Source organism: Drosophila simulans, chromosome 3L, assembly GCF_016746395.2.
Source record: "Drosophila simulans strain w501 chromosome 3L, Prin_Dsim_3.1, whole genome shotgun sequence".
Taxonomy (NCBI): Eukaryota; Metazoa; Arthropoda; class Insecta; order Diptera; family Drosophilidae; genus Drosophila; species Drosophila simulans.
Window position 1 is genome coordinate 4,397,104 of NC_052522.2, and position 22,957 is coordinate 4,420,060.

Sequence of the window (22,957 nt, forward strand, 5' to 3'; positions counted from 1 at the left end):
TAAGCCCTGTCCAAGGGCCTGAATTGTGAAAGGAACGCAGCTAGATCTCGATTTGATTTTATTGTTTATTATCTTTACGAAACTTTGGTACAAATTGGAATTACTAAGGGTGGTATTTAGCTCTTGAAGCGCCGACTGGGCACCTGGTATTTGTATCCATGGATTTTCTTGGAGGCAGTTGTGCCGGCTGCTGCTGGTTCTACTGGTTCTGCTGGTTCCTCCAGATCTTCAGCCTGGCCAAGTTCGGCATCGGAGGGAGCCACGGGGATGGCATCCTGGGGGAATTCCTCGCCCGTGGGAAACTCGTTGTTCACCTCCAGCTCCAGTTCCGTGACTTTGGGCACATCGTAAACAAATCCATTGCCAGATCTCACCAACTGGGAGACATCAGCTTGGGTGGCCAGACAAATTGCCATAAGTATGAAACTGAATACCAAAAGGCGCTATAAAGAAAATATATAAAATAGTTTTTAAAAACTGTACTTAAAGTTCTTGCGAGCTAAGCTAGAAGTGTATATTCTCTTTATATGAGAACTAGATTTCTTAAATCTAAATAGTAGTAAATTATGATAATCTTCTGATGATGCATTCAATAGAATATTGGAAAAAATCAAGTTTTGATTGAATTATTAACAAAAAACTTTAAATAGTCGATATTTGATGGAAGTGCAAATTTGATGAACAATTATCTTAAGCTTATGTTAAGCACGGAACTTGTTCTTCTTTTTTTAAAGTTAAATGTGAAGTGTTAAAGCTCCAATTGCAGTAATTTTGAGATAAAAACTGATTGACTCGCTGTTTGGGTGGTCTTAAAATCCGTATTAGTGGTGGTTACAAGCTACTAAAGATGATGGCTTACCATGATGTTAGATGATCTTTAGCTGGGTATAACTTGGAAGGGAAACCTTTAAGAATGCCGTAATAGTTGTCGCTGCCAACGGAGCGTTGCTCAAGCGAATGCAGGCGCCGGCGATCGAGCCCAAACTATTTATACTTCTATATGTTCGCCACATTTGCCTCATTTTATTAATTGCGCCAAGCCGATCGTGATGACTGTGCTGAAGCCAAAACATAAACCGAACCAGTGGAACAGTGAGCGGCCCTAGATAAACAAACAAACGAATCGATGTCTTGGGCCAAATGGCGGTGCTACCGCTGCCGTTCGGGCACTCCACTCAAAATGCTACAACATCTCCATCTCCAACCACATCGCCATTGCCAAGGCTAAGACTTGTTTTGTGGGGTCAAGTGTCAGTGCGTTGCTTTTGTCTCTGGCGCATTTGTTTGTCGATTTGTATACGAACTAATGATTCTGACAGATCAGTGTTTGCTCCCATCCACGTGATCTGAGTGGCTCCTCACGTCTTGTATTCAATTATGCAGCCCTGCCCGGTGGATTATATGTATAAAGCGCATAAATGCGTCGCTTCAACACGTTTCCGTTTCATTGGATTTTACGGCTGCAAAACTGCCGCCGCCGATCGCACAATTTATCCACGCCAACTTGACATTTTGATTATAGTATAGCATCGCCTTTCAGTGGACGTTGGAAGATTGATTGCACTAGCCATTCGGCCATTGATTAGATTGTTTTATGTCTAGGCGGAAATTGCACCTGCTGTTAAGTGCCAACGGGATCTGAATGGAGAGACACACCCACTTCTTGGTTACCTAAAGAAAGCAAACAATGACATTTTAATAACTGGAACAAGTAACAGATAACAACGTTATAATACAATTTATTGAATTTGTTTGTAAATTCAAAGTCAAATTTTATAAATATATTTATTAGGTGAATTAAATTTTTACTTCTTATTAGGTCCGTGTCAATGAACTAACGTACATGTGTAAATTTCACATAAATATATAAATATAAATAAAAGCGTTAAACAATTTATTTCAATAAAGTGTTTCTTCTGTTAAAAGAGAAACTGCTTCTGTTAGCGAAGTAATGCTTTTAGAAAACGAAGCATACTTTTCGGGCTTAGTGACTAACATTAAAACTCATAGTATAGCAAAAGGCATATGTAATATAAAAGACATATGTGTGAGCCTTGCAGAAGCATTTAAAAGTTAGTCAAGATTTACCTTCCCAAAAATCATAAGGTACTAAATTATACTTTTGAAATAAATTTATACGATTCCTTTTTTTGGCTTTTAAATAGACAGCTACTTGATTAAATTTTAAATACTATAAGACAATTGAGTTGAATTACGATTTCCAAGCTTTGTGTTGTCTTGCTATATTCCCCACTATCAAAAGACAGTTAATTAAAATCGAATGACTTTTATTTTTACGGTTATATCAAGTGGACTCGGCTTTCCTGCGATAGGGAAAGGCTAAGCCACTCATTCACAATTCGTTCAAAAATATGGCTAATACTTAATCTGTGTATTTACAACGAGCTTCGAGAGCCTAGAAGTTGAACGCGGGCTGGGGGTCGTTGGGGTAGCTGTATCCCTTCTGGACGGGGGGCAGGTACTCGACCTTGGGGGTCACGTACACCTTCTTGGTCGGTGGTGGTGGTGGGGGTGGGGTGTAGACAACTACCTTCTTGGTTGGGGGAGGGATGTACACTGGTGGTGGTGGTGGAGGTGGGGTGTACACAACAACCTTCTTGGTGGGTGGTGGCACGTAGACTGGGGGAGCGACGTACACCTTCTTCGTGGGTGGGGGTGGCAGGTACTCAACCTTCGGTGGGGCAGGAGCGGACACCTCGAATTTCACGGAGGGCTGGCCGTAGTGGTAGCCATCGTCCTTCAGGATGCCAGTTGGGGGTGGGGTGTACACGACCTTCTTCGGTGGTGGTGGTGGGGGTGGGGTATAGACGACGACCTTCTTGGTTGGTGGTGGTGGGGGTGGGGTGTAGACAACCTTCTTGGTTGGGGGTGGCACATACACTGGGGGAGGAGCGATAATCACCTTCTTGGTCGGAGGAGGCAGGTACTCAACCTTTGGTGGTGGAGGAGCAGAGACCTCGAATTTCACGGAGGGCTGGCCGTAGTGGTAGCCATCGTCCTTCAGGATGCCAGTTGGGGGTGGGGTGTACACGACCTTCTTCGGTGGTGGTGGTGGGGGTGGGGTGTAGACGACGACCTTCTTGGTTGGTGGTGGTGGGGGTGGGGTGTAGACAACCTTCTTGGTTGGGGGTGGCACATACACTGGGGGAGGGGCGATAACCACCTTCTTGGTCGGAGGAGGCAGGTACTCAACCTTTGGTGGTGGAGGAGCAGAGACCTCGAATTTCACGGAGGGCTGGCCATAGTGGTAACCATCGTCCTTGAGGACACCAGCGGGCTCGGAGTGGATGACCACTGGAGGGGTGTAGACGGGGCGAGGGGGTGTGGGCCTGGGCTTGGGGGCCTCGTAGACCACTACTGGTGGGGCAGACTCGTGGGGCACATAGGGCACGTCGATGACGACCGGAGCACGTGGTGGGGCATAGTGGTATCCATCCTCCTGCAGGTTGTTGCTGTGCGAGAACAGATGAGAAACATCTGCGCTGGCCACGGCCACCAGGGCAAAAGCGATCAGGAATTTCTGCGAAGAAAACACAGATCGGTAAGCAAAGCTGCTTTTTAGGTGTTCACAGGTATTCCACGGTCTGCCAGCTCGGTATTCGTATCCACCACCGAGTGCAGCGCTCTAATCCTCGACACTCCATTTCCGTTCCTCGGCTTGCGGTCTTACCATTTTGCTCAGATCCAATTCAACACCTCGAAGGTAGAGTTGTGACTGTGCCTTTTCTGCTCGGGTCTACATTATTTATAGTTCAGCGCGCCTCAGGATGGCCAAAAGAGATTTCACGGCAGAAGCTTCTCGTCGGAGCTCCGAAAACTAAACAGAACCTGCTTGGTTTGGTTAACCGGCTGCTGCTGACGTCTCTGAGTCTTCTGGCTACGCAGCTCCCTCAGAACGACACCCATAAACTTACGGTCTATCTCGTTCTCTGTCATGTCCCAGGCGAAATTTTATATTTTGGCGACAAATTTAGATTTTGGCCAGGGCAACAAAATGAAAAAAAAGCCCCTAGCACATCCAAGTAGAACCCACCTAAATGAACTCGAATATAATAAAAATCATAATCCAAAGAAAGCAACAAGACTACTTTTAAATATGTGATAACTTAAAAGCTGAGTCTGCGCTTCGTGAGCTGTTTGAAAAGATTTAATTTAAATTCAAGAAAAACCGGTGAAATATGGACGATCGCGTGGAAGAACTCAGAAAGTGGAGGCGCAGAAATGTTGGAATTTCGGGGATGGAGGTCCCGCATGGGCTCGCAATTTCATGCTCGATAATCTGCAAATATTTGGATAGTTGTGATCGATAACCAGCAGGGGTGCCCCGCCATATGACAGTCAATTTGGAGAAGATGGAGCCACTTCGCACTTCACGACATAGGCAATGGCACTCTATAAATGATCCCCCACATAAATCTAGTTTAGAACCACGTTCCGCGCTGGTTAGCGCGACGAAAAGCATAAATTAATTTCGCATTGATTTGGTTCTATAAAAAATACCTATTTGAGTATGTTTTATTTATGAGAGCGTTCGTGGATTTGCATAAATTCTCCCAAAAGTTCCGCCTGTGGCTTGAGGCACCAAGTTATCTCTCCCGACGAAAAAAATTATTCACACTCTCGAAGGGCAACCTTCACCCAAACGTCATCCAGGTGCATGAATCAGTCAACGGAAGTGGAACCGGTTGCTCATGCAGTGCCCTCCTCAAACTGACCTTTGCCATGGCCCGTTGCAAGGACAACCACAATCGCAACTTAACCCACTGTTCCAGATTCCTGTTCTCTTTTAAAGGCAATTGATAAATCGATTTACGCAAGTCGAAAGTTGCACTCTTAAACTGATTTTTAATGTTAGTCATTTGAATTCCTACCATCAAACTTGATTGTTATACAATCGATTTGAATTTTAATGAAGTCCATTTATTTTTGCCATAATCGCACACAAATCTTTTTCTTCAGATTGTGCCGTTAATTGCTTCTCGATTCAAATACATTATTATCCTCTTCGGCTATGACGTACAAGTATATGGATAGTATTCCAAGAATTCCCACCAAACGTGGCTAGGTCGATCGTTGACCGACGCAATAATTTGATTCATGCTGTTCTTTTTTTAGAATTTCGGGGGTTTTTCGCTTAATTTCCATTTAGAAGTTGTATTGCGCAATCTATAGGGCAGATCTCTCAGTATCGACGAGATCTGGTTTGCACGTCATACTTAGTGCGAACTATCTACGTCATGACTTGGACTAAGTCGTCAATCAAGTGATTATTAAACGTGCCATAGTCATCGATTAATCGCGATGGCTAATTTTGAATGGTTGTTAGCGAATTTGATGTGTGTGATCTGACCCGAGCGGATCAAAGTTTCCGGCATTAAAATGAGTTCTCAGGCTATCATCTACCCGCTAATATGAAAAATTAGCTCTGATTACTTCATCTGAAATGAAAACAACGCTTTTGCCTGCGGTTTAATTAGATTAATGCTGGGTAAATGCCACACAACGGTAAACGAGTTTGCAATCTGCACTCCCCAAGTATGTATATACCAAATATATATTATAGCAAATGTGTATTCTAAACAATGAATTTGTTTAGCGTTTTGTTGAAATGGCCAAATATGTGCACTGCTAAACACGCGTGCGATGTATTGGGATTGGGGATCTGATTCGAAAGACGGGGATCGGAAATTGCAGAGCCGTAGAACCGATCCTGAAACCGGTTCAATTAGTTTGGTGAATGCTTTAGTATTTAGTGTTTATAAATTTCACATTAGGTATTGGGCATAATTAAGAACAAGTTTATTCCGTTCATTCCTATGAGTGAGTTCTCCCAAAACCAAAGCCAAGACCAAATTCCAACCGAATGCAAGAAAATAATTTTGAAAACTCTTTATCAATCCCAGCATAATGTCAAACATTAATCTTCAAGGGGGCGAGATAATGTGGGGAATCAATTAGCGGCCAAGCAACGGAAGCCAAGTTAACAGCCAACCAGCTACAGGCCAATATATACTGGATGTTTGGCAACTTTTTGCACGAACAAAACGAAACCGCAAGCCAACAGAACACACAAAAGCTAAAGTTCATTAAGAATACAACAAAATTTCTTTCTGGCTGTATAAATCTGCATTAAGAGCACATAAATTCCAAAAATTATTTAACATCATCTTTGAACAGGCCGTTGTGGCTAACATTTCTGGTTCGTGTCTCCGCTTACGCTGTTACGGCATCAGATCACAGTTCTTTAACAGTGGCCATACAGACAATTTAGCAGAACTCGAACTAATAAGCACAAATGCTAAAACTCGTATTATACCTGTAAATGTCTGAAATGAGTGGGTATACTAGGTAAGATGAACAGTACGTAACACTAGAAGGCAGCTCAATGAAATATATATGTTCTTGATTTGGAGGACTAGGACCAGGGCAGAATCTGACTGTCCTAAAAAACGTCAAGATGTGTTAATGGTATTTTGTTTAGGTCACCATATGAATGATAATAAATATTAGGTTCGTACCCATTACTCAGGGCACTGAACCGGTATGGGACAGAGTATATAATATACGTATGAATCATCTACCCAAAAGAGTACCATGACTGAATCCCTAATCCAATTATCCATTAGGTGCGATCTTTATTATTTATTACAAACTCAAATTAGGAAAAAAACACATTTCAAATTGCGTCTTATTAGTTAGCTCATAATATCGAAGAAAAGTGAAAGTATTTACCAAAACAGATTTATGGACTTGACCAGCTACTTTTATTTAAATATTTTAACTCAAATTGATGCGAGCAATTGTTTTATGGCTGACATGGAACCTGCGCCTGGACTACTGCTTTTTATTTATGGTTCGCAGTCGCAACCGCATTTCGCCAGACGACTGCAATCAGAAAGACAATACCGATACATATGCAAAAGATATACCAGCTGAATGTTATTAGATATACTATATATTTGGGGTTCTGCCCAAATTGTCTTATAAATACCAAATGATCTGCTCGCAAAAAAACAGTTTAATTGTTCGACTTTGTGTGATCAACATGGTGGGTTTCAATCGGATTGGATTTAATAATTGTGAGATTAATGGAAAGTTTTTCTGCCCCAGCGTGTCCTCTTCTTGCCTTTCGCAGTGGCTCTCTTGGGAGTGGTCGGTGCCACTTCTCTATCCAGGACCTACTTGCCGCCTCAGGTGCAGGTGGTGCAACCCCAGGTGATCTCTGTTCCCAGGGTTCAAGTGCAGCCACAGATCATCCAGCGCCAGGTGGTTCAGCCACAGAACACCTATCTACCTCCCGCCCCTCGGGTGGTGCCGCAAGTGGTTCCCGTTTATCGTCCTTCGCCAGTGGTGCAGATAGCACGCCCTGCTCCACAAGTGATCTCGGTGGCTGCGCCTCGTAACACCTATCTGCCACCCCAAGTGATTAGTCGCCCCGCTCCGCAGGTGGTGTCCATTGCTCGTCCCGCTCCACAGGTGGTGTCCATTGCTCGTCCTGCTCCACAGGTGGTGTCCATTGCTCGTCCTGCTCCACAGGTGGTGTCCATTGCTCGTCCTGCACCGCAAGTGATCTCGGTGGCTGCTCCGCGCAATACCTACCTGCCGCCACAAGTCATCGCTCCCCGTAACACCTATCTGCCGCCCCAGTAAGATGCATCATCATCCGAAACAACATTTCTGAGCAACCACCAACTCAACTGGTTTGTGGTTTAACCCACAACACCAACTATATTCGAATGCTAATTCACCATCTCGGCAAAGAAATGCAAAAATACATTTAATGGGTTTATTTGTGTGTCTGGCTTGATACGATTAGCATATTCTCGAATTAGCGCAACAGAGACAATAAAGAAAGCTCAGAAAGATAAACAATAACATTGTTTAGACTCGAGACCATTGGAGGGCGTCAATTCGGATCAGATAACGTAATTATGCAAAAAAGGGCACCAGATGCCCAGATGCCATTAACCCCAAGAGGAAATGTTTAAGACCTCCAATATCTTGGGAGTCGCGATCTTGAGGCTTCTTTAAACAATTAATCATGCAGTCAATCAATCGAGTTAGCGGAACATTAAGTCATTAGCCTGAGCGATTTGTTTGGTTTAAGTGGATAAGGTCTACGACTGACTAGATAGTTTATGACCGGCTAATTGCTATACCTCTTGTTCTGGATCGATTTAAAAATAGCTCTCTGCTACTGTTTTTATTAACCCAATATCGGGTTTAGTCTTAGCAAAAGCTTGGGTGAATTAAAAAAGCTCTTCTTAAAGACGAAACTAAACTATCAGGTTTGCGATAAAATTGTTTTGGCAAAAAATTAAGCTGTGATACGTGTATTCTTATGAATATTTATATTTGGCATGACAGCAAAAAAAATGAGAGTTTTAAAGCCAAACTCCATGGCGTACCTAACTGATAAAAACAAGCCCCATCTGGCGTCGTGGTCGAGGTATCTGTTTGCCCAATTAAACAAATTTTTCGACGCGAAGAAAAACGTTTCGTTGATTTATGATACTCAGCACTTCCGTTTGGATCCGCAGATTCGCCGACTTGTATAAAAGTACAGGAGTCGCTGGTCTATGATATTATTCGATTCTTTGCTCCTAAAGCAAACAGATCATCTAGAATGGTAAGGATCTGCCTTGAGGATTATATTTGTCGGCATATAATTTTATTTGTATTTTTTTCCGGCAGAAATTCTTCATCTTGACTTTGGCCGTGGTTGGGTGTGTGGCCGCCGAATCTGGCTACAACTACAATGCTCCCCGCCAGGTAGCCGCCCCTGCTCCTGTTTTCCAGCAAGCTGCCTCTGCTCCGGCTCCAGTGAGGACCTACGTGCCCCCAGCTCCAGCTGCCTCTGCCCCAGTGCAGTCGTTTGCCCCTGCCCCAGCTCCAGTAGCTGCTCCTTCTCCCGTTTTCCAGCAGGCCGCCTCTGCACCAGCACCAGCCCGCACTTACGTACCTCCCGCTCCCCAGGTCCACCACCATGCCGCTGCCTCAGCTCCAGCTCCCGTTCAGTCCTTTGCTCCTGCTCCAGCTCCCGCTGCTTTTGCTGCTCCCGCTCCGGCTCCAGTTTTCCATGCCGCTGAGTCTGCTCCCGCTCCAGTGAGGACCTATGTGCCACCCGCACCACAGGTTTCCCGCGCTCCTGCTCCTCAGGTGTACCGTGCTCCAGCTCCGGCTCCCCAAGTTCATCATCACGCTGCCGCATCCGCACCCGTGCAGAGCTTCTCGGCTCCAGCACCCGCCCCCGTGCAGTCCTTCGCCTCTGCTCCTGCTCCTGCTTTCGAGTCCTCCGGACCGGTGTTCGAGGCCGCCGCTTCCGCGCCCTCTGCCGCCCGCTCCGGATACGATTATAGCCAGCCCGCCGCCAGCCAGCAGGGATACAAGTACAAGACCGTCCGTCGCCGTGTGTTCAAGCACCGCGCTTAAACGATGATGATTATTATACGATAAAATGCGACAATAAAAAACGCGAATGTTAAATTTATAAAAACATAGTTTTATTTGAGCATTAAAACACTAATAAAGATAATATGATAATTGGATAATTATACAAAAATGATATGGTGTATAGTTTAGCAAAAGAAGCACACAAAAAAAAAAAAAAAAACTAAAAAACCTAAAACAACATTTCAAAAGTGCTAAAATTCTTCCTAGCAAAGACAAAAATGTATCGCAAGATTCGTAGAGCAACAACCTTAAATTTTATTAATAATTGTTAATTAGTACTGGAATGCAGTTTTTCAATGAACTATAGCTTCTGTATGAAATTATTCGGGGTATATAAATATATTTATAGCTGAAGCCTTCTTAATGTTATGTTTTAGCTCTTTTTATTAAAACTTTATTTTTATTTCTTACCCATTACTTTCACTCAGCTGCTAATGATAAATTTGTGTGCAGCTTCACTTGTATTACTAGGCCAAATTCACGCCTGAAAATGAAGTTCAAAGAACCCATGCGTTATCGCATAAGTGTGCAGCGCACTTGGGCCAATAAATTTAAACGCTTTGATCTGACAAATTTACGGGACACTTTCGTTGTGCTTCAGAATATTCAATAGAATTTAAATTGGCGGCTATTCAATAAGAACAAATGGGTCACATTAAGCGCGGAATCGATTTCTCACGCTCGGCAACAGGTTTCGCTTTCAACTTTGGTCTTGTTTTGGGGGCTCGATGTGGGGATGCAACACAAAAGATCCCGAAAAGAGTATATAAGTTGCATCCGCAGCTGCTAACAGTCACTGGCACTTTAGCAATGGTAACAGATCAACGATAATCTAGGTTCCGTATTTCACCAATCTATTTCTATTTTAGAATGTCCTTGTGATCCTGGTTTTATGCCTTATGGCAATCGCATGTCTGGCGGACGTTTCCCATGTGAAACACCACAAGCACCAGCGGCATCATCACACCAGGGACCACGAAGATGACGATGAGGAGTCCCATTACCTACCTCCCCACGAGGAAAAGGAGGTGGAGCAACCTTATTACAAGAAGGAGAAGCACACCAGTGAAAAGGTGGTTTACCACAAGGAAGAGGAGCACGAGGAGCCCAAATACTACCAGGAGCATAAGGAGCATCACCATGAAGAGCCCAAAAAACAGAGAGTGGATCACTACCATCACTATGACAAGAAGCCAGAAGTAAAAACCCAGCACATCCACTACAAGCCTAGCAAGCCCCATGTCCGTACGGATTACAATCAGGACTTGTTCACCCCAGCTGCTACCCAAGTGGTTTATCGCCGCCGTCGTCCTAGTCGAATTCTATACGCCAGTGCCCCCAACTCGGTCTTCCATACCCACACGCAGATCAACGTGCAATCCCAGGACTCGGAATTGAATTCCCTTACTCGACCAGATCTTGCACAAGGAGCACAGGATCCTGCTGGGGCTCAAGCACCGACTGGAGCTCAGGCACCAGGCTTTCGACCCAACTGCCAGTTTGTTGGACCAGGAAACGTACCACCTGGCTGTGGACCCTCCGATCCTATAGGTGCCCAGCTACCAGCAAGTGCTTTGGCACCCACTGGTGCTAATCTTCCGGCCAATCAACCTGTTGCAGGCGGACAATTGGCTGTTCTGGGTAACGGTCAGCGACCACGTCCAGTTGGCTATGGAGGTGGATATGGCAACCGACTGAACTTTTTCGTTGATCCTTCGCTGGGCGCTCAGTTGGGAGCCATAGGAAATGCTGCAGCTGGAAATCAACAGGCTGCCGCAGGAGGTCAGCTTGCGGGAGGAGCTCAACTTGGAGGGAGCCAAGGATTCGACCCTTCTTTTGGTGCGCAAGCAGCTGCCGGAGGTCCATTTAACACTGGGTTTGGAGCTGGTCAAGCTCAAAGACCTGTGCAAAACCAATATGATCCCAATCTTCAGCTCGGTGGCCCATTTGATCCTTCTTTAGGTGCTCAATTGGGCGCAGGTCAGGGTGTTTCCAACCAAAGACCAAGTGGACAGGGAGCATTTGATCCTTCTGCGGGTGCTCAATTGGGCGCAGGTCAGGGTATTAACCAGAGACCAAGTGCACAGGGAGCATTTGATCCTTCGACAGGTGCCCAACTTGGAGCTGGACAGGGTATTTCTAACCAGAGACCCAATGCACAAGCACCCTTTGATCCCGCTTTGGGCGCTCAACTTGGAGCTGGACAAGGCGTGCCTAACCAGAGACCCAATGCAGCTGGACAGGGAGCTTTTGATCCCAATCAGGGACAGTCCGACCCCTCCATTGGAGCCCAATTGGCAGCGGGACAAGTTCCACGCCTCAACAACCGACGACAGCGCAATCGATCCAACTACCAGGGCCTCAATGTGCTAAATGGAAACGTTTTCGGACAACCCCATCTCCAGGGACCCACAAATGCGCTGGGAAATCAACAGGACACCAACATCATAGACGGCAACTTCTACAGCGATCCCCATCATGGACACCAGCGGGCTTTGGTATCGGTTAATCCCAATCAGCGTTCAGTTCTTATACCCGATGACGATTATGCAGACGACGATGGGCAGCTAGGATTTCTGGGGTTTGCGGCCAGTAACAGGCAGTCCTCTTATGTGGTTGCTCCCAAAAAACTACGATCTCATAGGAAGCGAAACAATGTGGATCTTAAAACATCTGCTTCGGAGTACGACACTGATTATCGTGAGGATGGCTATCACTACCAGAAGCCCAAACAGTCTTTCGAGTTCTAAGTATTTTAAAACAGAACATATTATCCTATAAATTAAATCATACTTATCAGCATTTGCTACAAGAGCATACACAACAAACCTTGATTACTTATTTAAAGCATACTTTCAGGCGAAAACTATGGTGGTTATTTCCGTTTCCGCTCAAAGTGGCTTCAAAGTTTGTCGAGAAATCGACACGGGTTTTCAAGCTGAGCTTTACAAATTGAGCTTTTCATTAAGCTTTACACATGACTACAAATATCTATATTCCATATAAAAATATCCAGATATTTATAAACTATGTATATTTGATTGCTTTGTTTGCCTTTAAATTACATATATTAACATAAATATACACGTGCAAATAGATTAGGGCATTTATGTTCTGGCCATATCTGCTATTGCCTTTGACGGAAAAGTTTTATATATTGTCCATTAGGGTACGCGGAAAGGAAACTAGTTCAGAGCTATATAGAAATAGAGGCACAAAGCGATTTTTATAGTGAGAGAGGCAAAATGAATTGTCGACATAAATTTATGCAATCATTTAGATTCGATTCTCATGCAAATCCAATCAACTGAAATCAAAATAGAAATAAAACAAAATCTATTGTTTCACTAGGCAGCAGATCTTGGCCAGTCGACTGCATAGAGGTGAGCTGGCCAAAACACATTCATTGGATCCGTTTTTGGCCCGCCTCATTTGTGACCTATGGATAAAAGGCTGCGTGTATGTTATGTTTTTGTTATGATTATTTTTGCGCAGACTGAGGCGGGCCTTAGTAATGTTTAAATTCGGCAATCAATGTCAATATTAGCGAGTGGACTCCTAAATCAAATGCGGGCAGTTCACTGCCGGCATGTGTTTCTTTTTTTGGCCAACTGTAGGTCAGAGAGGATTAGCCTTAGCCCATCTCGTCGGCTCGTGACCCAATGCACCGGCCCATAGAAACCTATTAGCTGCTCCCCATAAATCAGCGCACTTCGCCTGGTGAAATTAGCACGCTTAAGTGAGTCAAATGCCCGCAAAAGGGGCATCAAGAAAATGGATACAAGTAGCATTAAATTAAAATAATTTATGGCAAACTTTCGGATCAAACTCTACGGAGGAGCTCGGCTCGGCATAAAATTAACGGAGACCGCTAGAGCATTCAAAGCCCGCTGATTACAGAAATAAATTTCGGATGATGTCTGTGCGAATTTCGCCGGCTTGTGGCTATGCAAAGCGAGTGAGTGGGTTCAAAGTGGGGCTGCTGGAGTTCAATGATCCGATGCCACCCGCTTCTTTGGCAATTATTGCTATCAAACATTTTGGACCATCATTTTTAGGCTTTCCCGAGGCACTGATCAAAATCAGAACTGAGAAATTAAAGAAGAGGATTGATTATTCGATTCAAATGGTTCTATTGAATAAGAATCCCACAGTTTTATTCACTAAAACAGGAAACTTTAATTCAATTAATTAATTAATTCAATTATCATCAAGCGTCATTAATGTATGAAATATATCGAATGTACACTGATTTCTTTAGGTGTATTTATTATTTAATGACTTTCCAGATGGCCAACATAGAGCTAGAACTCTGCACTGAAAGGGTTCTGAGTTTTGAGATCATAACTAATCCGATCTCATGTAACTCCGCCTTGCGTCATCCGTTAAACATAGCCTAAGAAATCGACGAGCATGCGATGCTCGGATGATTAATTTTCAACACTTGGCAGCCACATAATTAATTTTAGACAGCCCACAACCGAAAATACATTTTCAAGAACGATCGCACTTTAAGCCTTATATTTCCATCAGCCATCAAACAGAAAGCCCCTCGATGAGCCGCAGGCAGCTCCAAAATAAGAATCGAATTAGAATCAGAATCAGAATTACATGAAAGGAACTTGCCAAATTTCGGCTGCCACGCGTTTCCATTATTTATTGGCCCCGAGCCGAGTGTTAAAAGTGTGCGGAGTTTTGTTTTTCATCTTTTTTGCTGCCCTGTTGCTTGGCGTTGAATTTTGTATATTTATATTTTAGCTCTTTTCGGATTTGTTATGTTTTTTTTTAGAGCTCTGGAGATGCGCTTCATGACGGTGGTGGCACTTTCTAGTCGCCGGCTCAGAAGAGTGGGGCGATTTCAAAACGGGTTTCCAGAATGATTTATCATATATTTTAGTTAAACGAAAAAAGAGCATCACAGGCTAAAAGAACGTTAAGTTTATCATAAAAGACTAAAACGTGTACTTGGCTAGTGAGTGCTAGGGTCTTTTTAAACAGACTGTCTTTTACGCTGTAACAAAAGCAGCAGACTATATTTTATTTAGAAAATTTGGATGAAGGAATTGTACCAAAATTGAATTAAGATAATAAGGCGGTATTAATTACAAATAACAGAAATAAAAAATGTTAATAAATACCTTTACTACCCAGCCTACCAACCTTGTAATATGTACATAATATAATTTTCATAATAATCCTATGTCCTTACCATATGTAAGCTTTCATATATAACTATCCTGGAGTTTTGGAAAGATATTAAATTCCACATTATATAAACTACTATGTGGGATAGGGAATCCTCCCCAGTTAGAGTATCTTGAAAACTAAATTAACTAGCGCGTGTGACTATGCCGGACAAAATACAAAGACTAAGACAAAGGAAAGGCGGCAGCCACGAGAAAGAAGTTGCCGCCTGTTAAGCTCACATATATGGCAAAAATCGAATGGCCATAATATTAATTAGAATAGAATTTGCATAAATTAAGCCAACGCGAAATGGTCTTTGGTTTTTGTTAGACAGAGCGACGCGACCTGTGGGATTATGCAAAGGCAGTCTGAATCTGGTATATACAGCGTTTCGGAAACTCCATTTGGGGAGACCGACCGAGCGTGCCCGTCCATTATCCGATAACACAATCAGTGGGACGGAGATCTCCTTTCGCCGATCCGCACTCCTGCCCGTCTTCTTTTTGTGGGTTACGCTAATTCGGGGCCCACGCTTACTTATTAAGCCGGGCTGACAATTTAAGTGTTGTCTGTGGCCGTTGCGTTGGGATTTTGTCCCATTCTACGGGGCGACTATATGGGACCCCAACTGCCATTCACTAATTTGCATATTTCTCTATTTTTCGGCATAAGCAGCGATTCCGAAATGGAACTCTTAAGTGTTCGGACCGGCTCACCGAACTACTGATGGATAACAATAATAAGCAGATGGGGCTATCGTGATCTATTGACTGGCAGCTTGCGTGTAGAACATCTATGGGCAACTGGACCATAATCAGAATAGAAATACATACATACTTATGTGGAATATGCTAGAACTCGCTATCTTGCCAGTGAATAAAATGTAAATTGGCAAAGCCATAAATTCAGCTCGTTAATACTCGTAGTTTTTGAGTATTTTTAAGTGCTGCACACACACAGGAAATGAAGTGATTTATCTCACGCGTACAATGGCAAGCCAAACAAGAATTGTAAGGCTCTAAACCTTTATGCATTTGGGAATAGGAAAACTGATATAGTTGCTATTTGATACCGACCAAACTCTTTATGGCCGCCGCGTTAATTTGCCAAACTGGTGCTATTAAGGTCCGTCTTCTCAGATTGGTGGCGATTGGTGGCGCGTGACAACCATCCATCACCGGCGCAATCCCCACAACCACCTTCATTCCATCTAAAACTTCGGGCAACCCCACCGATCATGGCCTTGACTTTCACGGCTGTACTTCGACCCGAGTTATATAGCGATTTTTCGATGAATCGATTGGCGGTGGGTTAGTCATCGTTTATCCTTCACTTTACGGAACCGATTAGTTCTTAGCAGCTCTAACGAGCCTTGCTTCATGGCTATTTATTTTAGCTTCGATGTTGCAAATACATCGAAATACACCAAATAAAGCATGTACTCCCCCTCTCCAATATTTAACCATTAATCATTTGCCGCAGAGTAGCTGCAGTCAATGGTTCACTTTGACTCTTAACAAATTGATTAGCTTGACTTGATGGCCTGCCTTCCTTTTTTAAACGCATTAATATCTTCGATTTAATCATTCAATCCTATTTTATCAACTGGAGCGTGCGTTTAAAATTAAACAAACTCATAAATAAGCCAAATAAATACTCCTTATCTACCGGTGGAAACAGCTTTACTTGATTTATTCGGACATCGCTTGAATGTCCATGTTTAATTTTGGAAACAATTGGTGAGAGGTTTTTTAACAGAAGTGACACAAAAGTCACTTGCAGATCAAATGTCACATCTGGATGATATTGAAAAATGTCAACAAAATTGGTCGATTAATAAATATAAGAAAACATGTTTTTAAAAGTAAGCATTACGATTTCAAATCAAATCAATGTTGTATAAAAATTTTAATTTCATTTTTAATTTACATTTAAATATTTAAGACAAATAAATATTATGAGCCCTTTCAAACTTAGTAATTGATAAGCACGCATCTGCACACAGCAGATTGTTTTTCGAATTCACAATGGGATCTTCTGAAGATCTCGTCATCCTATATCCGGCATTCTGTTTACAAACTTATACAATTCGTACGCATCAGGCATAATTATATCATATTTCCAAAAATTGGTTGTCCCGCTTGGTCAGTTCCTATTTGTTGATTAATGAACGGCGAACGACATCGCCACAAAGTGAAGAGGCTGCGATTCGGAAATCTATTGAAGTGAGCGGATTTGATTGAAACATATAACTCATCATTTGAATTTAAATCGAGCGCAATTCCAACGTCGGCTTGAATGAAACAAGGCAGGTGGAGCGAACACAAAGAGGTGTCAACAAGATGAGAGAGCCAAGTTAATACGGATATACATGTTTATATATATTTATATGTGAGTATCTTTGCGCGCTCGACTTGTCCAAAACGTTGATGTCCATCAAATCTTTTGCATATGATTAAATAAAACAATTAAGAGAATCCGTGCGAACGATTTTGGCCATTAAACATTTTTTTTAGCCATCAACTGCTCCGAAGCGTTAGCTTGTGCGAATGTAAGCGTCGCAGTCGCCGTCTATCGTGTTGGCCAAGCTGCGTTTGAACCGCAAAAGAGCGGCTTAGAACCCGTAGCCCAGCCAAACCAAAGCCGAAGTCGTGCGAATTTACAGACGCGTGCGCCGGCAGCGACGTCTTTTTGGGCAGAGGCGCAAAAAACGCCAGCTCTGTAATAGCCAGCGAAGAGCGGAGAATCTGTATAAATACCAAAAGGTTCTGCGTATTCCTCATTAGAGTTTCGGTTTTACTGCTGTGAACAAGCAACTCATCGGACAATATGGTACGATTCGACAATTTAGGAACCGTAGCCATCGAATCGCCACTGAAGGACTAAACTAAACAATTTTTCCAACTGTTTCTTGCAGAAACTCTTCCTGGTCGCTTTTGCCGTGATCGCAGCCGTGGCTGCCGATGTCAGCCACCTGCCCTCCAACGAGTACCTGCCTCCCGTCCAGGAGCAGCAGATCATCGCCGCACCCACCAACGAGTACCTAGCTCCCTTGGAGGCCCAGCCTGCCCCAGCCCATGAGCTGGCCGATGATGGCTACCGATACAAGACCCACAAGCGCGTCGTGGTCCGCCGCCATCGCCGTGACGTCAACGAGCCCTCCAACGAGTACCTGCCCCCCTTCGGTGCTCCTTCCAACGAGTACCTGGCACCCGCTCAAAGTGCTCCTGAGACCGTCTTGGCCAATGATGGATACCGTTACAAGACCCAGAAGCGCGTGGTTACCAAGCGTCACCGTCGTGATGTGAGCCACTTGCCTTCCAACGAGTACCTGCCCCCTGTCCAGGCTGCCGCTCCTTCCAACGAGTATCTGCCCCCGGTGTCCGCCCCCGTCCAGGTTGCTGCCCCAGCTCCCGCTCAAGTTCAGTTCGCCGCCCCCGCTCCCGTCGTGGTTGAGGCTGAGCCCGCCCATGAGCTGGCCGATGACGGTTACCGTTACAAGACCAATCGTCGCGTTGTCTATCGCCGTCACCGCCGTGACGTCAACGAACTCTCCAACGAGTACCTGCCTCCCGTCCAGGAGCAGCAGATCATCGCCGCACCCACCAACGAGTACCTAGCTCCCTTGGAGGCCCAGCCTGCCCCAGCCCATGAGCTGGCCGATGATGGCTACCGATACAAGACCCACAAGCGCGTCGTGGTCCGCCGCCATCGCCGTGACGTCAACGAGCCCTCCAACGAGTACCTGCCCCCCTTCGGTGCTCCTTCCAACGAGTACCTGGCACCCGCTCAAAGTGCTCCTGAGACCGTCTTGGCCAATGATGGATACCGTTACAAGACCCAGAAGCGCGTGGTTACCAAGCGTCACCGTCGTGATGTGAGCCACTTGCCTTCCAACGAGTACCTGCCCCCTGTCCAGGCTGCCGCTCCTTCCAACGAGTATCTGCCCCCGGTGTCCGCCCCCGTCCAGGTTGCTGCCCCAGCTCCCGCTCAAGTTCAGTTCGCCGCCCCCGCTCCCGTCGTGGTTGAGGCTGAGCCCGCCCATGAGCTGGCCGATGACGGTTACCGTTACAAGACCAATCGTCGCGTTGTCTATCGCCGTCACCGCCGTGACGTCAACGAACTCTCCAACGAGTACCTGCCCCCTGTCCAGGCTGTCGCTCCTTCCAACGAGTATCTGCCACCAGTGTCCGCCCCCGTCCAGGTTGCTGCCCCAGCTCCCGCTCAAGTTCAGATCGCCGCCCCTGTCCAGCTGGCCGCCCCCGCTCCCGTCGTGGTTGAGGCTGAGCCCGCCCATGAGCTGGCCGATGACGGTTACCGTTACAAGACCCATCGTCGCGTTGTTTACCGCCGCCACCGCCGTGACGTCAACGAGCTCTCCAACGAGTACTTGCCTCCCGCAGAGTACCTTGCCCCCGTGGAAAACACCGTCGAGGCGGCTCCTGCCCATGTCCTGGCTGATGATGGATACCGCTACAAGACCCACAAGCGCGTTTTGTACCGCCGCAACTAAATCATCCGATAAAGGCTTCACTTGGTGATTGAATCGTGCTCATTTTGGAGTGCAGACCCTACTATTAGAATACCTCTTTTTCATTCAAATACAATAATACGATAACGAATCCATATATTCTACCTCATTTTTAATTTTATCAAGTTGGGTGTACGAGCTGGGTGATAAAAAGTTATATATAATTGACTGAAGGCGGAATATATTCGGACAATATTTAAATCCTTGCGGATACCATATACATTAGTAAAAGCCGAAGAGTATTTAAAAATGTGTAATCATATAAAAAAGGTTAGGTGCTAGAATATATTCATCATTCCACGATCTAATTATACACATTAGAACGTGGGATTAGACAAACAATGTACACTTGACACATAATCGAAATTTAAATCTATTTATGCCGAAGCTTCCGCAACCTCATCTTCAAAAAGTTCAAGCCTGCTTAACGCTTTTAGACCACTTACCTACAAAAGTAAGGGGTATGTTAACTTTGTCGGATGGTGTGTCTTTTTAATATGCCGGTATTAAGTTAGTAAGTTTGTATGGCCCAAAAGCTTATTAAATTTAATAGAATATTATTTTATAGTGAATAAGTGATTTTTATACAATTTGCACTTAAATATAGGAGGGGGCGACAACTTTTGTTAGCAGAATCTAGTTCGAGGAATAGAATTAATTACCTCGTTTTATTAATGTTTTTCCTTCGACTTGATCTTCATAAAAGGTAATTTTTGCAAAAGTGTATTCATTCCATTTTGTTCAGGTTTTCTTTCGGATTCGGCAGTCACATCTATTGTTTCGGCATTGAGGTCGTGATTTATTTCCGCAATTTGATTGCTTTTTCGGCAGTCAATTCGCTTCTTACCAACTGTTTTTGGCCTTTTCTCCGCTCCGCTATCGAACATCTGCTTTTATTACCCGGAGTCATAGAACCCGATTAGTACCAGTTGATTAAGCCACAATATAATTATCGACAATTAAGCAAATTGAGCTGGGGTGGGTCGGAATTGGGAATTGGAATCGGCACGCGTTTGGCCTGGGAGAAATTGGTGAGTGCGGATGGGGGAACAATGGAACCTGATCTTGGCCACTAAGTATTAACGAAATATATTAAAAATATTAAGTGGCCGTTTGGATGATTTGGAGGTTAGGCCGGGGGAGAAAGGGGGACCCCCAAATCGTGGCTCATGATCTCGCTGGAGTTGAGCAGACCGCAAAACCCGTTGCAAACCTGCTTGCAAAACTATAATGGATATGTTTTGGCGGTGTCACTAAATACAAATTCATAAATTAAATAGTCAAATGCAAATTTCCCGCCGCAGGCCGGTGATTAGAATCATATAAATAAGCCGCAGAACATGGTCTAAGGCATCACTTCCACTTGCACTCTCCGTTCAACTGGACAGCCGAGCACCCAGAAAAATGGTATTAACCAGGACCGGCGCTCCATCAGGATACTCAGCTAATATGTGTAATTTCTTCCATTGCAGAAATTCTTCTTGTTCTGCGCCTTCATCGCCGCCGTGGCCGCTGATGTCAGCCACCTGCCATCTAGCCAGTACCTGCCCCCCGGCCGTGGAGCAGCATCGGCTCCCGTGGCTTCCTACTCCGCTCCTGCCCAGAGCTACAGCGTAGAGGCCTCGGCCCCAGTTGCTTCCTACTCCGCTCCCGTTGAGTCCAGCTACTCCGTTGCTGCATCTGCTCCAGCGGTGTCTTATGCTGCCCCAGCTGTGTCCTACGCCGCTCCTGCCCAGAGCTACTCTGCTCCTGCTGCCACCTACACCGCCGCTGCTTCTGCCCCAGCTGTGTCCTACGCCGCTCCTGCCCAGAGCTACTCTGCTCCTGCTGCCACCTACACCGCCGCTGCTTCTGCCCCAGCTGTGTCCTACGCCGCTCCTGCCCAGAGCTACTCTGCTCCTGCTGCCACCTACACCGCTGCTGCTTCTGCTCCAGCTGTGTCCTACGCCGCTCCCGTCCAGAGCTACGCCGCCCCTGCTGCCACCTACACCGCTGCTGCATCGGCTCCTGCTGTGTCCTACGCTGCTCCTGCTCAGACCTACACCGCTGCCGCTTCCGCCCCAGCTGTGTCCTACTCCGCTCCCGCTGAGTCTTACGAGACCGCTGCCTCTGAGCCCGCACACACCTTCTCGGCCAACGATGGATATCGTTACAAGACCCACAAGCGCGTGGTCCTCCGCCGTCATCGTCGTGGTGTGCCCTCCAACGACTACCTGCCCCCTTTCCAGGGCGCCGCTTCCGCCCCAACCAGTGAGTACCTGCCCCCAGCAGCTTCCGCCCCCGCTCCAGTCTACCAGAGCGCTGCCTCTGCCCCAGCTGTGTCCTACGCCGCTCCCGCCCAGACCTATTCCGCACCTGCTGTCTCCTACGCCGAGCCCGCTGAGAGCTACGAAACCGCTGCTTCTGCTCCTGCCCACTCCTTCTCCTCCAACGATGGATACCGCTACAAGACCCACAAGCGTGTGGTGCTCCGCCGTCACCGTCGTGATGTGAGCCACCTGCCCTCCAACGATTACCTGCCTCCAGCAGCCTCTGCCCCAGCTCCAGTGTACTCCGCCCCCGCTCAGAGCTACTCTGCTCCCGCTGCCACCTACACCGCTGCTGCCTCCGCCCCAGCTGTGTCCTACGCCGCTCCTGCCCAGAGCTACTCCGCTCCTGCTGCCACCTACACTGCTGCTGCTTCCGCTCCAGCTGTCTCCTACGCTGCTCCCGCTCAGAGCTACTCCGCGCCCGCTCAGAGCTACTCTGCTCCCGAGTACTACAGCGGTGCCGCTTCCGCCCCAGCTGTCTCCTACTCCGCCCCAGCTGCTTCCTACTCTGCCCCCGCTGAGAGCTACGAGACCGCCGCCTCTGAGCCCGCCCACTCCTTCTCCTCCAACGATGGATACCGCTACAAGACCCAGCGTCGCGTGGTCCTCCGCCGTCACCGTTACTAGAGGCTCCAACGAACACCCAGCGAACCGAGCCAAATCCTGTTATTTGACTCACGGATTTCACCTGGGAAACGAAATTAAGAAAGTCATAAATAAAAAAAATATTGAAAAATACTTTCACTGCCTGATTAATTAATCGACTAACAGGAAACCCCATTGACGGGAGCCCACTTATTTGCCTAACAATAAATATTGCATAATAGAGTAAGAAGTTTAGGCCATTAAAGCCAATGATTATTATGCATCAATACCGAGCTGTCGTCAAGCGGAGACGATCCAGCAGCTGAAAAAACTAGTTCAGTTCGAGATGCGGAAACTCGTTTAATGATCCGAAATTAATTTTTTGTTCAGCAAGTGCATTGTCGTCTGAAGCTTCAAGTTCAAAGTCAACGATACGAAAAATCGAGGCATACTTTTTGGCCTTTATAAGATGTTTACATATGGACCAAGGTGATGCGATATTGTACTAAGTTTCTCGTGGCAGTCTTCAGAGTTAAAAATGCCAGTGAATTATGGGTCGATTTTGTAAGACAGGGTTATTATAAATTTGTCATAATATTATAAACAGCCTTAATGTACAGAGTTATACCAATATCAAAGAAAGACTTTTGTTATTCCTGCTGAAAACTAACAGGTTACATTATTCCAATGCTATCGTTTGATGGAGTTTCAGTAGAATTATGAATTTATTGTTGCCCAATTGTACTCTACTTTTCGGCAGGCAAGCACTTTGAACTGCGATGTCTAAAAGTATGTGATTCGACTGGATTTATTTTTCGCTCTAAATGGGATCTGCTGTTGCTTTGATACTTGACGTCTTACTATTTAACCC

The 22,957-nt window shown here is 45.5% G+C and overlaps 7 protein-coding genes across 7 annotated transcripts; 5 read left to right on the plus strand and 2 right to left on the minus strand.

The window, feature by feature from the left end:
* Positions 1–41: 41 nt before the first annotated feature.
* On the minus strand, positions 42–1,008 carry LOC27209456. The gene is made up of 2 exons (XM_016184882.3): positions 860–1,008; positions 42–443 (listed from the first exon to the last, which is right to left on the minus strand). The coding sequence occupies exons 1-2, from the start codon at positions 860–862 to the stop codon at positions 117–119; spliced, it is 330 nt and encodes a 109-aa protein (XP_016030428.1). The 5' UTR covers positions 863–1,008; the 3' UTR covers positions 42–116.
* Positions 1,009–2,271: 1,263 nt separating this feature from the next.
* Positions 2,272–3,797, minus strand: LOC6736785 (extensin-3). Its single transcript, XM_016170203.3, has 2 exons — positions 3,692–3,797; positions 2,272–3,541 (listed from the first exon to the last, which is right to left on the minus strand). The coding sequence occupies exons 1-2, from the start codon at positions 3,692–3,694 to the stop codon at positions 2,417–2,419; spliced, it is 1,128 nt and encodes a 375-aa protein (XP_016030429.2). The 5' UTR covers positions 3,695–3,797; the 3' UTR covers positions 2,272–2,416.
* A 3,231-nt stretch (positions 3,798–7,028) lies between these two features.
* On the plus strand, positions 7,029–7,890 carry LOC6736786 (proline-rich receptor-like protein kinase PERK8). Its single transcript, XM_016170862.3, has 2 exons — positions 7,029–7,069; positions 7,132–7,890. The coding sequence occupies exons 1-2, from the start codon at positions 7,067–7,069 to the stop codon at positions 7,669–7,671; spliced, it is 543 nt and encodes a 180-aa protein (XP_016030430.3). The 5' UTR covers positions 7,029–7,066; the 3' UTR covers positions 7,672–7,890.
* A 564-nt stretch (positions 7,891–8,454) lies between these two features.
* On the plus strand, positions 8,455–9,479 carry LOC6736787 (skin secretory protein xP2). Its single transcript, XM_039293686.1, has 2 exons — positions 8,455–8,650; positions 8,716–9,479. The coding sequence occupies exons 1-2, from the start codon at positions 8,648–8,650 to the stop codon at positions 9,451–9,453; spliced, it is 741 nt and encodes a 246-aa protein (XP_039149620.1). The 5' UTR covers positions 8,455–8,647; the 3' UTR covers positions 9,454–9,479.
* Positions 9,480–10,187: 708 nt separating this feature from the next.
* Positions 10,188–12,298, plus strand: LOC6736788 (translation initiation factor IF-2). Its single transcript, XM_016170864.2, has 2 exons — positions 10,188–10,287; positions 10,344–12,298. Exons 1-2 carry the CDS (start codon positions 10,285–10,287, stop codon positions 12,222–12,224), a joined length of 1,884 nt encoding a protein of 627 aa, XP_016030432.1. The 5' UTR covers positions 10,188–10,284; the 3' UTR covers positions 12,225–12,298.
* Positions 12,299–17,388: 5,090 nt separating this feature from the next.
* LOC27208868 lies at positions 17,389–19,289 on the plus strand. The gene is made up of 2 exons (XM_016184419.2): positions 17,389–17,493; positions 17,579–19,289. Exons 1-2 carry the CDS (start codon positions 17,491–17,493, stop codon positions 19,172–19,174), a joined length of 1,599 nt encoding a protein of 532 aa, XP_016030433.2. The 5' UTR covers positions 17,389–17,490; the 3' UTR covers positions 19,175–19,289.
* A 1,218-nt stretch (positions 19,290–20,507) lies between these two features.
* On the plus strand, positions 20,508–22,239 carry LOC27209391 (RNA-binding protein 14). The gene is made up of 2 exons (XM_039293464.2): positions 20,508–20,599; positions 20,665–22,239. Exons 1-2 carry the CDS (start codon positions 20,597–20,599, stop codon positions 22,126–22,128), a joined length of 1,467 nt encoding a protein of 488 aa, XP_039149398.1. The 5' UTR covers positions 20,508–20,596; the 3' UTR covers positions 22,129–22,239.
* The last annotated feature ends 718 nt before the right edge of the window (positions 22,240–22,957 follow it).